This window comes from Pseudoliparis swirei, chromosome 3 (assembly GCF_029220125.1).
Source record: "Pseudoliparis swirei isolate HS2019 ecotype Mariana Trench chromosome 3, NWPU_hadal_v1, whole genome shotgun sequence".
NCBI classification, from domain to species: Eukaryota; Metazoa; Chordata; class Actinopteri; order Perciformes; family Liparidae; genus Pseudoliparis; species Pseudoliparis swirei.
Window position 1 is genome coordinate 10,685,766 of NC_079390.1, and position 13,068 is coordinate 10,698,833.

General features: G+C 41.8%; 1 protein-coding gene across 1 annotated transcript in view; it reads left to right on the top strand.

Annotated features, from left to right (window-relative positions):
• The window catches only part of pcdh1a (protocadherin 1a), a 76,355-nt gene that overhangs the window by 52,643 nt on the left and 10,644 nt on the right, over window positions 1-13,068 (top strand). Inside the window, exon 3 of the mRNA XM_056411817.1 lies at window positions 352-571. Coding sequence (XP_056267792.1) covers window positions 352-571 — 220 coding nt within the window. The remainder of the gene's footprint in view (window positions 1-351; window positions 572-13,068) is intronic.

Genomic DNA, 13,068 nt, shown 5'->3' on the forward strand with positions numbered 1-13,068 from the left:
TTTATTCAGCTGCTGCTAATTTCCACACTCATTATACGTCTGTAACCTCACTCTGTTCATATATTTCTACCTTATATAATCTGCAGAATAATACAAGTGCAAAAGACTGTTTAATATTGAAGAGTGTTTAATATTTAATGCTATTTTCTCGACTTTTGAACAGTGAACTTTATGAGGCCAGCACAATTCAGACAGGAGTTTCAAATGGTAATGTTGTGAGCTGTAACTGTTTCCATACAACCTGCTGAGTGTCTCCATGGAATCATCAAACGACAGAGGAGGAGTGGAGTTGAAAAAATACTTTACTTGCATTGAAGATATTCATTCGCTGTCTTCTCCCTGTTTTTTTAGCAACCCCATCGGCGAGTGACTTTCTCCACCGCCAACCCTGTGCAGGACCTGCAGGACGCCTCTCAGCACAGCTACTATGACAGCGGCTTGGAGGAATCGGAGACTCCCAGCAGTAAATCATCTTCTGGTCCTCGCATTGGACCCCTGACCCTGCCTGAGGACCACTACGAGAGGACCACTCCAGATGGCAGCATTGGAGAGACCGAGCACCCTGAAAATGGTACGCTGACAATGCCCCTCTGTTCCGTCGCCTTCTCTATGAATATGCATTTCAATGTAAATTACTCTTAATAGGCTTTTTTTGTGTGGTTGTGTGTGTGTGTGTGTTTTTGGTTTTTTTTGTGCGATGGAGACATTTGTGGTAGATTTGTTGTTGTTGCTCTGTAGCCATTTTAAAGTGGAAATACTGTGGCTTGCTTTGTTTGTCGATGACTGTGTGAAATGTTATTGGTTTTTAAGCAGTTGTGCAGACCTGTGCTTGTGTAGGCGGGTGTGTGGGCATACATTCGAGTGTGTCTGTGTGTGTGTGTGTGTGTGTGTGTGTGTGTTAGCAGTGCCTCCATCCTCCTCATCAGCAGGTCCACTGTCTGACATCCTTAATGACCCACTCTCACAAGTGTGCTAATTAAAAAGCCCAACTAATGGAGCATTTGCCCTCTAAATAAATCTGAACCATGACATCAGTGCAGACAACACTGTGTTTACTCAAAGCCTTTTCCTTGCCGCGAGCTGGACCCATGTTACACTGCAGCTCACTGTAGGTGTGCAGGAGCCATCGCTTCGAGGCACAGTAATTAATCCACAGGCTGAACAGCGATGGTCTCAGCATAGGTCTAAATAAGAAAAAAAGAAAGTCATAACCAATGCTGTCACTGATATTTTCTGAGCTGTGTATCGGTAAATTAATTTTGCCACCTTAAGCTGCATAACATAATCCATTTCCTGTAATACTCTATGATAAGTTATTGACATGGTGTGTTTCCAGACATTGTAGTGTTTTGCATTGCACCGCTCGCTGGATTAGAGACTTTTTTATGGCGATGGCCTCGGCCTTCTCCTTGTAAGACATCTATCGGCAAAGACTTGATAGAGCTGTTGATCAGCATTGACAGGCACTTTGTCACAGTGTCAGGGAAAAAGACACAGATGTGCCTTTTATCAATGGGGCTGTACATCCTCAGAAGGGAGAAAGATTATTATTATTATTTTTTTTTTTTTTAAACAATGAAAAGAAACTATTTCAATCTCAAGCACTCCTGGGTTGAAAAACGTTGCAGGATCAAAGGCTAAAATGTGTCACCGTCAAGCCAAAACAGCAGATGACAAAGTTCTATTTTTAGTGTTGGAGTGCAGTTGCGTTGTGATGCCTTGCCTCCTACAACTTGACAATCGTGTTGAATCTCATTAGCTGGCTTATTCATCTGTATTGCAAATGTTTATTGTTTATTTATGTCAATTAGTGACACCATTATTCAAGGAGGGGGGGGGGGGGTATCGTGCAGTTCCCTCCGGCTCTGCAGAGGTCAGAGATTGCTTAGCATCCCGGTTAAGACGTATAATTAGTCACCCATATACAGGCTGGCTATTTACAGCCCATGTGCCAAACAGTTGACTATTCCCGTTTGGTCTTTGCACTTTAAATGTGTAATATGTGCATTTTCTTTTCTTTTTTTTCTGTTGTTGTCGCTGATTATTGTCTTTCTCCGTCTGCAGGAAAAAAACTTTTTTGTCAGACAGGGTGTTCTTTGTTGCGAGCAGCAGGAGAGCAAGATTGTGAGTTGAGATGGAGCAGCTAAAGAATGAAAAGATGGCACAGGATGGGGGAGATGTTAGATTGTGGCAGGGAGCGGAAACTAACAGTGTCTGACAAGGAGGCAAAGCCCATCGGATGAGCACATAGGCCAGGGAGATGCGAAGATGAACTGCTAACAGAGGATAGACCTAATTAAAATGTGATTCCCACTTCAGGGAGATAACAGAGAGCCCACATAAAATGAAGGATTAGACAGAAAAAAAATCTAACGAGACAGAGGAATTCCTCCCTATCTCCACCTGGATGGTGGCGTGAAGTCTTTTTTCAAAGCATTTGAGTGACAACATGTCAGGTTGTACTGGTGCAGAGCTTTGTTCATTGCAGCATAGATGACTGACAGGCTAAAAATGGGGAGTTGCAATGACGTATCACTCCATTTAAGTAGGATAAAATGAAATATACAAACCCAACGACCGTCTGTCTTTGCACCGCTGGGCCCCAGAAATATTAACATGGTTGTGTGTTTTGTTGTACAAGTTGAACTTTGACAGTGGGGAATCTTCCTTGCGAGATAGTGTCAACGATCTGCGGTGGAGAATGACGTAGTTCCTGATTTATTTTTAGATCCACTTTTGGAAATGATGGTGTCACTCACACCTTTACTGAATGTGTTTTGTGTTGGTTTGGGCTTGACTCAGTCCATGCAGTTCCTTCACTCAAGACCAGACCTCCTGTTCTGAAAAGTGAAGCCAAGAAAGAAGTGTCTTAAACCTGCGTTCCCTCTCCTAGCCAGCAGGGGGCGACACGTCTGGATTAAAAAAAGGAGACCGATGGTCCAGGAAGTTTATGAGAAAATTATGCTGCTTCTCACATGATTTATTCTCTCAGTAAAAATGTTGAACATGAGTTTAATGGTTTCAATTGCTCGTTTTCAAAAATCTTCTTCCATTCAGCATGATGTTAATTGTGTAAATGATGGTCTCATTTAGAGAAAAATAAATTATACGGCAGGGTAGTCTTTAGGGTGGGCCTACCTTGATATTGACGGGTCACTACCAGAGCCATGTATGGCATCTCTACGTCACCCCTCTGCAGTCCAAGCAGTTATTATCATCTCACGGGTTGCATAAAAACAAGATGGCGACGGCTGCCATCCAAGATGGCGACGGCCAAATGGGTGACTTCACAACATATCTTATATATATATTCTGTGTTTAAGACATGTTCAAATTAAGGATATTGATGCCAGCGATTGTGTATCAGCAAATAATTGCTTAACCTAGTTGACTATATTATATATAATGTTTTTTCTATATCTTTTGGAAATCCGTGAGTACTGAAGTAATATGACCTCGATTGGATTGGGTGACAGAGAGGAAGTAGAGTGTGTTGTCTGTAACCATCTCAGGTTCAGCGAGGTAGACATCAACATGTTCCTTGGTGGTTCTAGTATTTGGAATTAAGAGAAGATTCAAACTCCGGTACTAACATTTCTAATATACGATGTGGATGCTATTATGATCTGCAGCGACTAATTTCTTGAGTTCCTTATTCCGTATGCTTGAGCAGCTGCTCCGTTTTTTTTTTCTCTTCTAATTCTTGTCTTCAGGCTGTGTTAGAGTGCACTCCATTTCCGTTTCCCCGTGTATTTCCCACTCTTATGTTCGCGCGCGGCGTGCACATCGCTCGACTGTTGGTTTATGTCATCAGAGATGTTTATCCATCGGCTGTACGTACGTGCATGTATATTTTTTTGCATGGGGGGGGGGGGGGCGACACCCCCCCATCTCTAAATCACTTTGATTACAGTGCTATTTTACTTTAATAGACTCTCATCATAATCACTGAGCGCTTTAATTCTTTTTAAATTGATTGCTTCAGACGTCTTGAGAACTGCTCGTCTAGTGTGCAGGATTCGGATTTGTCCTCCGGAGTGAAATCAGAGGACTGGTCTCTGTCTGTCTGTCCCATCTGTCCCTCCGTCGTGTCTCAGACACTGCTGATCAGATTTTGATTCGTGGTTGAAAGTGTGCCTGAAACCCGGTGGGAGGTCCCCCCCTGCCTTGTTCATGCGTTGCAGTTCATTATTCAGATATTTTAGTTTGCCAATGGCAAGTTATAAATACTTCTTTTTTTTAAGATATGTCTCGAGGGTCAATCACTGTATTAAACAGTCAATCAACATTACTTTATATCCAATTAGCTGACGCTGAATGTATTTTCTTTAATTCTTGAGTTAACTTTGTCAGATTTTGTTTCACATTGTCTCTCACATCATTGCATCAATTATACATGATAACAAACATAAACATTGTCAGTTTATGTATTTGCGTATCTACATCAACCCAAGCCATTGAGCGCATTCTGAGCCCCAGCACACACCTGGAGCTACATAAATAGAATTCTTTGACCTCCACCTGCCCAAGAGCCCTAGGCGTGCGTCATCCTGGACCCTCGATAGGCCTCTTCTCTCTGGGACACAAGTTTGACCGGCAATCCCGTCATGTCCAGTCCAACCTAGACAATAATCAGTCTTCCTTGGATCAGTGGTTAGGCATGTTGGCTGTGATATGAGGGTTAACACCGATAGGACACAGGTGGATTGAAGACCAGCACGCGAAAGCAAGCACACACACACACACACACACAACAATAACTCATTGACCACAGATGGAGGAATTGTAATGTGGCCGGTTGCCCAGCGTGAGGTCTTCCTGGGTATTCTCCCCTAGGTGGACTCGCTGCCATATGGGCTATTGAGGGCTGAGATCAAATACAAAAAAAGGCGTTTGCATGATGGTTCTTTAGTAATGCTGTCTGATTTTCCGTCTTTAGATCTCTCCTCTGATGCATGTGGCGCCGCATATTTGTTCTTTTTGAACTCCCGTCAGTCCTTGCCATATCAGTATCATACAGGTTTAGCCATTCCTGCTTTGACATCACAAGCTCCCTGTGAATATCCGGTGTGTGGCTTTGCAAGTGTACAAAGCAAAGGAAACATTTTGATCAAAGACAGATGTGGAGGAAGACGATGTACAGACAGCGAGGCAGATTGTCAGCATGATGGGGCTGGTTTGTCTCGTCAGTGTCAGTTTGGGCCCCTGCCCGAGTGCCAGTAGTGCTGAAGCAGGGGTGTGGGTTTCCTCCGACAGATGTCATCGTGCCCTGTCAGAGTCCCTGCCGGTTGTACTACAGAGTGAAGCAGAGCATTTCTGCCTGTACCAGCACAGTGGCCTATGCCAGCCACGGCTTGAATTACCAACCCCCGAGCAGGAACAGGTCATGGGACTGGCAGTTTCGTGGAAGCTTCTTTGGGGGGGTCGCGCAAGTTTGTCCCCCGAGGCAAATTGTCATGAGTTATACGCTTAGAATCCCAAACTCACTTTAGCACACGCATTATGCTCAGCACACATCAGCCGCCGCTATTTTTTAACTCCAATAGCACAATTGTTTGTAATTCTATTTCAGAGCAAATGGGTCATTGGAAGAGCCTAACTGGAGCAGAATTAAATTCCATGACACTGTGGACAATAGTTAACTGCAGCCCTTTAACGAATGTCTTTACGGGAGCATGCAGCTGAATACAAAATGGAACTGATGATGTGTCAACCCGTCACAGTTTTCAATGTGTCTAGATTTCCCTTCGCCCAATTTGAATCTGAAAATGTGCTTTCGCCCGTGTGGTCACTAATAATGAGGCCGACGCACGACGGTGTTCGTCAAATGACTGCAGACAGGCCAGACCTTTGAACGGGGGGGCCACGCGAGAGAAAGGACATGGTATCACAGCGCTGACCATTAACTCTAGCAAAGTATGCGATTGACTTCATATCTTTTAGAGTGAACTTGACATATTATTCATTATTGCAGCTACACGTGAAATCCAAGTCCCATTATTCCAATCAATCTACCGCTTGCATTTTATTTCATACTATCTTCTTTTACACATAGAAGTGATTTATCTGTAGTTTCATCACTGTGTCCACCTGAGATATTTGAACTGGTCGACTTATGACACTAAACAAAACTGTATACTGAAAAACTGAGAAATTGATGTTTAAATATTACAAATGTTAATCTAAATGTTGTTTGAATAATAAAGAACAAGAAATCCATAATCATATGTGATTTAGTAGAAGACTTCTGCAACATTTTCTCTGAACGGATTCCTGGTCCTCTTCATTTGAAGTGAGATCTGCACAAGCTACTCAGCTCTTATCCACATGTAGCCTATATAACATGGATGAAAAAAACAGATCGGTGTTCTGAATGCTGCGCAGAAAGAAATGTCCACGCATACAAGCACACATTAGGTTTAATAAATAGTGCTTTTAACACCATGCTGCCGCTGAAAATGTCCGGTTTTAGCACTAAGCTTCTAAAATGAATGAGTGAGCCAGTATGCCTAAGCCAGTATCCCAAAGCTTTAGATGTGCTCATGTATTACTCTAACAAAAGTGGATGGCTCTCTGTACTTAGGCAAAAATTGGATAGCACGCCGCCTGCTTCAATGTGTCTCGGCAACAGCATGCTGAAGCAGCAGGTTTGGGGGTGGTTGCGTGTGCGTGTGCATGTTTGTGTGTGTGTGTGTGTTTGTGTATGAACGCAGGCTTGAAAGTACAAGTTTATAAAGACACATAGAGAAAAATATCTTAATTAGCCTGGTGTAGCTTGTGGCTATAGGAGACACTCCTTTTAGCTGAGGTGCCACTGGCAGGTCCACGGGACCCTGAGTTGAAACTTTTTAAGGATAATTACGGAGGCAGAAATAGAAAGGTGGCAGTAGAGCTCTGTTGCTCTCGGTGGGTCTCACCCCAGATGTGATTCGTAGAGCAGGTAGAGGGCTGTGCATCGGGGAGGGGATGCTGGCTCGGGGCCAGATCCACTTCAACCTCAGTTGGTCGGGCAGCTCAAGTCGGCATCAGAGAAAGGCCCCGGGGGTCATCGCTCCATCGTAGTGTGATGGGGACCGAGAGCCGCTGAACCTCCCTCTAACTAGTGTTCTGCCCTTCAATGATGGATGGCACTTGAGGTACTGGAATTGTACTGTATGGGTCTGACATGCATTTCCTTATTTCCAGTGAGTTACAGAGGAATGGAGTCGCGCTCGCTTTGAGGCGTCCTCACTGTCAGTTGAGGATATCTCAGGATTCACTGCAGTTCAAGGACCTTGCAAACCCAATGAGGACTACATCCAGAGAAACTGTGAAGAAGTCATGTCTGCTCTGAATGGAAAACAGCAGTTCTTTTTTTTTCACGAATTGAAATATCCTCCAGGTGTAAGGATCAATTCTTAATTTGCAGTTTTGTGTTAACATGGTGTGTATCATGCAGTCAATATTCTACATGCCTTCAGCTAAAAAATAAATTACTTGAATTTGTCTTGCTTAACCTCAGGGCCAAGCATGTAACTGTGTTTTGCATGCGACATCCAGCATAACATGCACATGTACAAACATACATTTGGCTTTCAAAAGTCACTTTAAATGTCATTTCCTGGCACAAGCTTTCTCCATCCCTCATCTCAAGACAAAAGTAATTGTGACAGAATTTAGCCCGATGATGGAGCTTGTTTCCATCATCACTGCAGGATCTCCGCTCTAATTAGAGCGTGCTGTAAGGCGGTCATTGTACCACTGTGACCGATTGCTTTGCTTGTTCCAAACTATGGAGCTACAACAGAGACATACAGGTCTTAATGCAACTCCTTGGCCACCACCAAAGGTCCATTTTATTTTAAGCAATTATACGATGTAATTCACTTTCCCTGTGGCTATATTCCTCTCAGATAGCCGGCCATGTCGCAAGGTCCCAACACTTGTCACTCATCTTGATGAGCTGTCTGCTTTGAAACAGTATCTAGCCTGGAGATGAGGTACCCATCAAACAAGCAGCCACCACAGGCACTGAAAAAAACAGATGGCGAGTGCAGCCACTTTAATAAAAGAAAGCGACAGCAATGTTTACTCTTGTTGTGCATTTGGCTGGTGTCTCTTTTTTTGTCCTCCTCTTCCTGCTTTCCCACTTTATTGTTGTTATTGCTATGGCTCCTCTGCACTTGATAGCCCCAATTTGGTTTGCCACAAGCCACATTCACAATACACAAAAGGCATGGCGGCTATGCCTGACTCTAATAAATAAATCTCATTGAGAAGTCTCCACTTTTCACATGCACACCCAGGGTCAAAAACCCAGGCTGCTGCAATGTTTACTTGACCCAATTTGCCCATTCATTAAATTTTTATTTTATTAGACCATAATGTAGTGGATGTCCGTCTGTTTAAGTTATTTTAAATGTGATAACTGTGTCCCTTTGATACACCAGGTCTTTGTTTGATAAACCAAAAATACTTGGCATCCCAGTCAGTGCTCAAGTGGCCCCGCCTCTCCCCCACACGTAATCCCACAACCGAGCAAATATTGCGTCAACTGTGTTCTTGCATGGGTTGTTATTTTGGTTGCAGGGGTTCAACAACATCAAAGGACATGAACTATTGACTCGTCTTCGCCATGTCGAAGCTTGTAAAAGTCAATCAAACACATGCAGCAGGACGCAATGGATCAGTGAGGAACAACAGGGGAGATGGACTCACGCTGGGCTTAAGAGCTGATATGATGACCCCCTGCTGCCTTGGGTGTTTTGGGGTTTCTCTTCAAGTCCATATTTAAAGCCTTCGAGCTCATCACTCAACAAAATCAAGACGGTTTGCTGTCCTGGCTCCTCAGTGGTGGAACAAGCTCCCCACTGACATCAGGACATCAGAAAGTCTCTACATCTTCCGCCAGAAACTAAAAACACATCTTTTCTGAGTATACCTTGAATAAAAACAGATTATGGCTCTTACTTGAATGGCACTTACTTGGCTTTCTTGAAGAAATGTTACTTTTTGATTCTAGTTGTTCTGAGTTTGTACTCGTGGTTGAATGCACTTATTGTAAGTCACTTTGGATAAAAGCATCTGCTAAATGACATGTAATGTAATGTAAAGACCGTGTGCAGTTTCCTTTAATAATTATATAAACAATCAAGTTCTTGATTCAGTGTGTGATTTTTTTATTTTTTTCCCCTCACTTGCCTTTATCAGAGCCTTCTCAGAGGAGCTACCGCCTGGCAGAGGGTTTAGACTAGAGCAGCGTTGGGAAATTGCTGCTGTTCTTTTCCGTTTTGCCTCTACTACACAAAAGGCAATTTTCATAATTCATTATGTTATCGAATTCTAATTGTCCTGCTCCGAACCCATGGCTGTATTGTTCAGAGACTTGCGGGTTCAGGGCTTTCTGTCCGACTGGTTTAGTATTTTGACTTTTCCAGATAATTGTCAGTCATGCAGCGACTCTCCAGCTACAATATATGCTTTAATAATGCTCTGCCTCTCCAAGGTTGTTATTTAACCGCTTATATGATTCTAAAGACCCGATTTTGGTGAGATTACTACAGTGTTTGTCCATTCTTGGCATTAAAACGATGTGCCTTCTGTAACTGCGATAATACTAAACACAGGTTGAAATAATACAGTTATCTCTTCATATCATGTGGGCTGATATATGCATTTTGCCTGGAATGCACCCAGACTGCATTGCACTCTGATTGCACACTGACTTTGGAAATCAAAGGCCGAATTAGCGAGGAGATAGCATCTTGATCGAAAGGGGAAGGAAAACAACTACAAATGGATCATGGAAGACATCTGTTTTACATGTCAATGAGTTTAATGAGTGAAAGATAGTGAACATCAAAGTGGTGCATAGGAATTAACTCCAGCTGTCCTGCGAGGAAAACAATTCCCTCTTTAATAAACAGAGCTGTACATCACATTCAAGAAAGACCTTGATTTTAGTATTGATGAAAAGGAAATTGCAGATTGATGAAAAGGAAATTGCAGATGAATTATTATGTCAACATAGAAAAAGTTCAATTCAGTGAACTTATTGGGGCATTTCTCACTTCTCTCCTGGTCTTAATACAAAATAAAAAAGCACTTTCTATGAAAGTCAAGAAAGAAAGCCAATCTGTAGTGTGTGAAATGGAGGCTCTTACAGGCTGGTTGTTGTGTGGGTGACAAATAAAGATAAAACACAACAGTAACATATTGCGACCTGAGAAGAAATGTCCATTACAGTAAGTGTTTCGTGGAAAATACGGTTCAAGGAAATAAACAGTTTAAATACAACGGACATTTTAACAGTAAGACTGAGTGTTTCCTTTTCTGCTGTTGCAAATTGAAACATCGCCTACCTGCCGGTACGAGGCCATGAAGCGCTGCCACTGTGCTCGGAAGAGGCCAGAGAGCGCACATGTGAAAGCCTAAAGCCGGAAGAAAACTTCAAAGGATGGCACCAAGAAAGAGACTTTCAGACATGGAGAAGAAAGAGCGTTTGGGTGTGAGACAGGAATAGACAAGTAACTCTTCAAATGAATGTCACAGGGTAATCAGAGGAGTGTTGGGCAATAAAACGGTCCGGCTAATTATCGTGACAATAGTTTTCATTAAATCCGTCGTAAACTTCACAAAAAAACTATTTTGGGTATTCTTTTTTTGTCTTCTCTCAAGCTGCGTCTTTACTTCCCACCTCAGCACTGTCGCCAATCATCAAGCCAAATAAAGTCTTGCACGTTTATTAACTAATCTGCTCCAGAAGCCCGACTCCTGGGTGAGCGGGAGCAGAGTCAATCAAGACGTTCAAGCTGGAAATGTGTTCTTAACATTTTGGTTAAGCTTCCTTGACCTGTGCAGAATTTGTAATGGAGTTACACTTTGGTGCACCGAAGAGAAAGAAAGAACATCACCCTATTGAGCGTCCAGTCACAACCCCCATGCCACAGGGATTTGGTCTATATTTCTTTGAGCTTTTATAATTAAATTGCACAGAAAACTGAATGGGAAATGTGTCGTTTCCCATTTCAGGAGTGAGAGAAAGAGAAGAGGGAGCAGAGTGGGCGTAAATGTAATTATGCAGGCAGGTGATCACATATGATAAGATTATAGAATTTCGTAACCCTTTACCTCTGTCGGCTGAAGTGTCGATGCAGTATATCTCTCAATATTCACGCCTACATGTTGTTATGATATAACAACTACATTTTCCATTGTATTTACATCCTACTGTACACGTGTAAGGAGGAGTGGGTCTGTATTTTAATCCTAATCAGCATCCCTGTGTTTAGTAGTAAACCCTAAATCAACGACAGAGATGCCCGCAATGAAGATTCAAATGAGCAGCAATAAAATACCTGCATTGGCCTCAAGTACAAATGCACATTTTTAAATTGAAGCAATGATGTCTAACTAATGTCTTTCAAACTCAACATGCACATTGTGCTTCCCCTGAAGTCTTCTCGGCATGAATATGAGATTGAATAGAGCATATAGAGTACTGCTATTTATTATCCAGGCTGACTGCTCGAATAAAAGATTCAAGCAAAACGATGCAGGCAGCGTTTCTTCTCAAGGCGACATTGACTTGAGTAACAATGCGTCTCTGTTGAAGACATGCTGGGCCGTAGGTTGTGTCATGTTGCAATGCAATGGATCGGTGCAACCCTCCATGTATTAGTCAATGTGCGGTTCCATTTACTGACTGCAAAAACTAAACTGCTTATACTTAGTATGCATTATTATCTGCTTAGAGCGCTGTATAATTATACACATTATTAGCACATGTACACATTAATCATAACACACCTTTAAGCATTTTATAATGACTTTTAAGATCAAGTATCTTACTACTTTATAATTGATGGTCTCTCCACGATATTTTTTTAACCCTTGTGTTGCCTTAGGGTCATTTTGACCCGAATCAATATTACACCCTCCCCCCGCCTTTGGGTCATTTTGACCCGATTCAATGTTTCACCATCCTGTTACCTTTATATTTACTAACATATTTTACCCTTTGGGTTCAATTTGACGCCAGCAATTAAAACCTCCAGAAAATTATTAGAATTAATATTGTTTTCCAAGTTTAAGTGTGAGGCACTTTATGTTTGTTTGTTGACTACCGAAAGAACACCGACATTAAACATTGAATGGGGTCAAATTAATCCTAAAGCGGGGGGAGGGTGTAATATTGATTCGGGTCAAAATGACCCTAAGGCAACACAAGGGTTAAAAGAGTGTATTATTATTAATATTTCTCTGAGCTGTTATAAATTCTAATCTCTGTTAGAATGCATTATAATGTTATAAGTGGTCATTGTTTGCTTTAAGTAATAAAACTGTTTTAACTTTTCTGAAAGCAAACAATTTCAACTTGGAGTAAGTTTAATTACATTATGATGCATTCCAACTGTGGGGGTTCAAATACACTCTGATCCTTCCAAAATAAATCTTAGTTTCCAGCAGTTATAAATGATTGTAATATTTTACATTATAGGTAATCATTATACTTTGTAATCTGTTATGATTACTGTTATAAAGCATTATGAATATGTAAGTACTAATAACTATATCTTTGAGCAGATTATAAAGACATATATGAGGAATTAGAGACATGGCCATCCCAGAAAGAGTTACCATTTAAAATATGGAGGCTGAAGAATACTCGAAAAACTGGAGTAATAATCATGAACCTGAATCAATTATGTGTGCGTTATATATATTGTTTTATTTATATATATATATATTTTATATATATATATATATTTTGTGTTTGCATTGGCAGCTGCTGGAGATCAATATTGTGTTGTCAAGGTTCAGAATGCAATTTCCAGCCAGTAATTGGCCAGCAAGCCAAACATATTGTTGTGGGCAGAGGCATGAAGCTGTTCTCCACACAAGCATTTCACAAACACCTCTGTGCACCAGCGGAGGAACGATTATATTACTTACAAAAGCAACGCCATCATCATCATTGCGAGCCGTTTTCTGCCTGTCCTGCAACCAAGGTGTTACATCCATTTTATCTGGAGATGCCTTTTGCATCTCACCGTTTGACAAAGCCTTAGTGTTGGTTGACATATCACA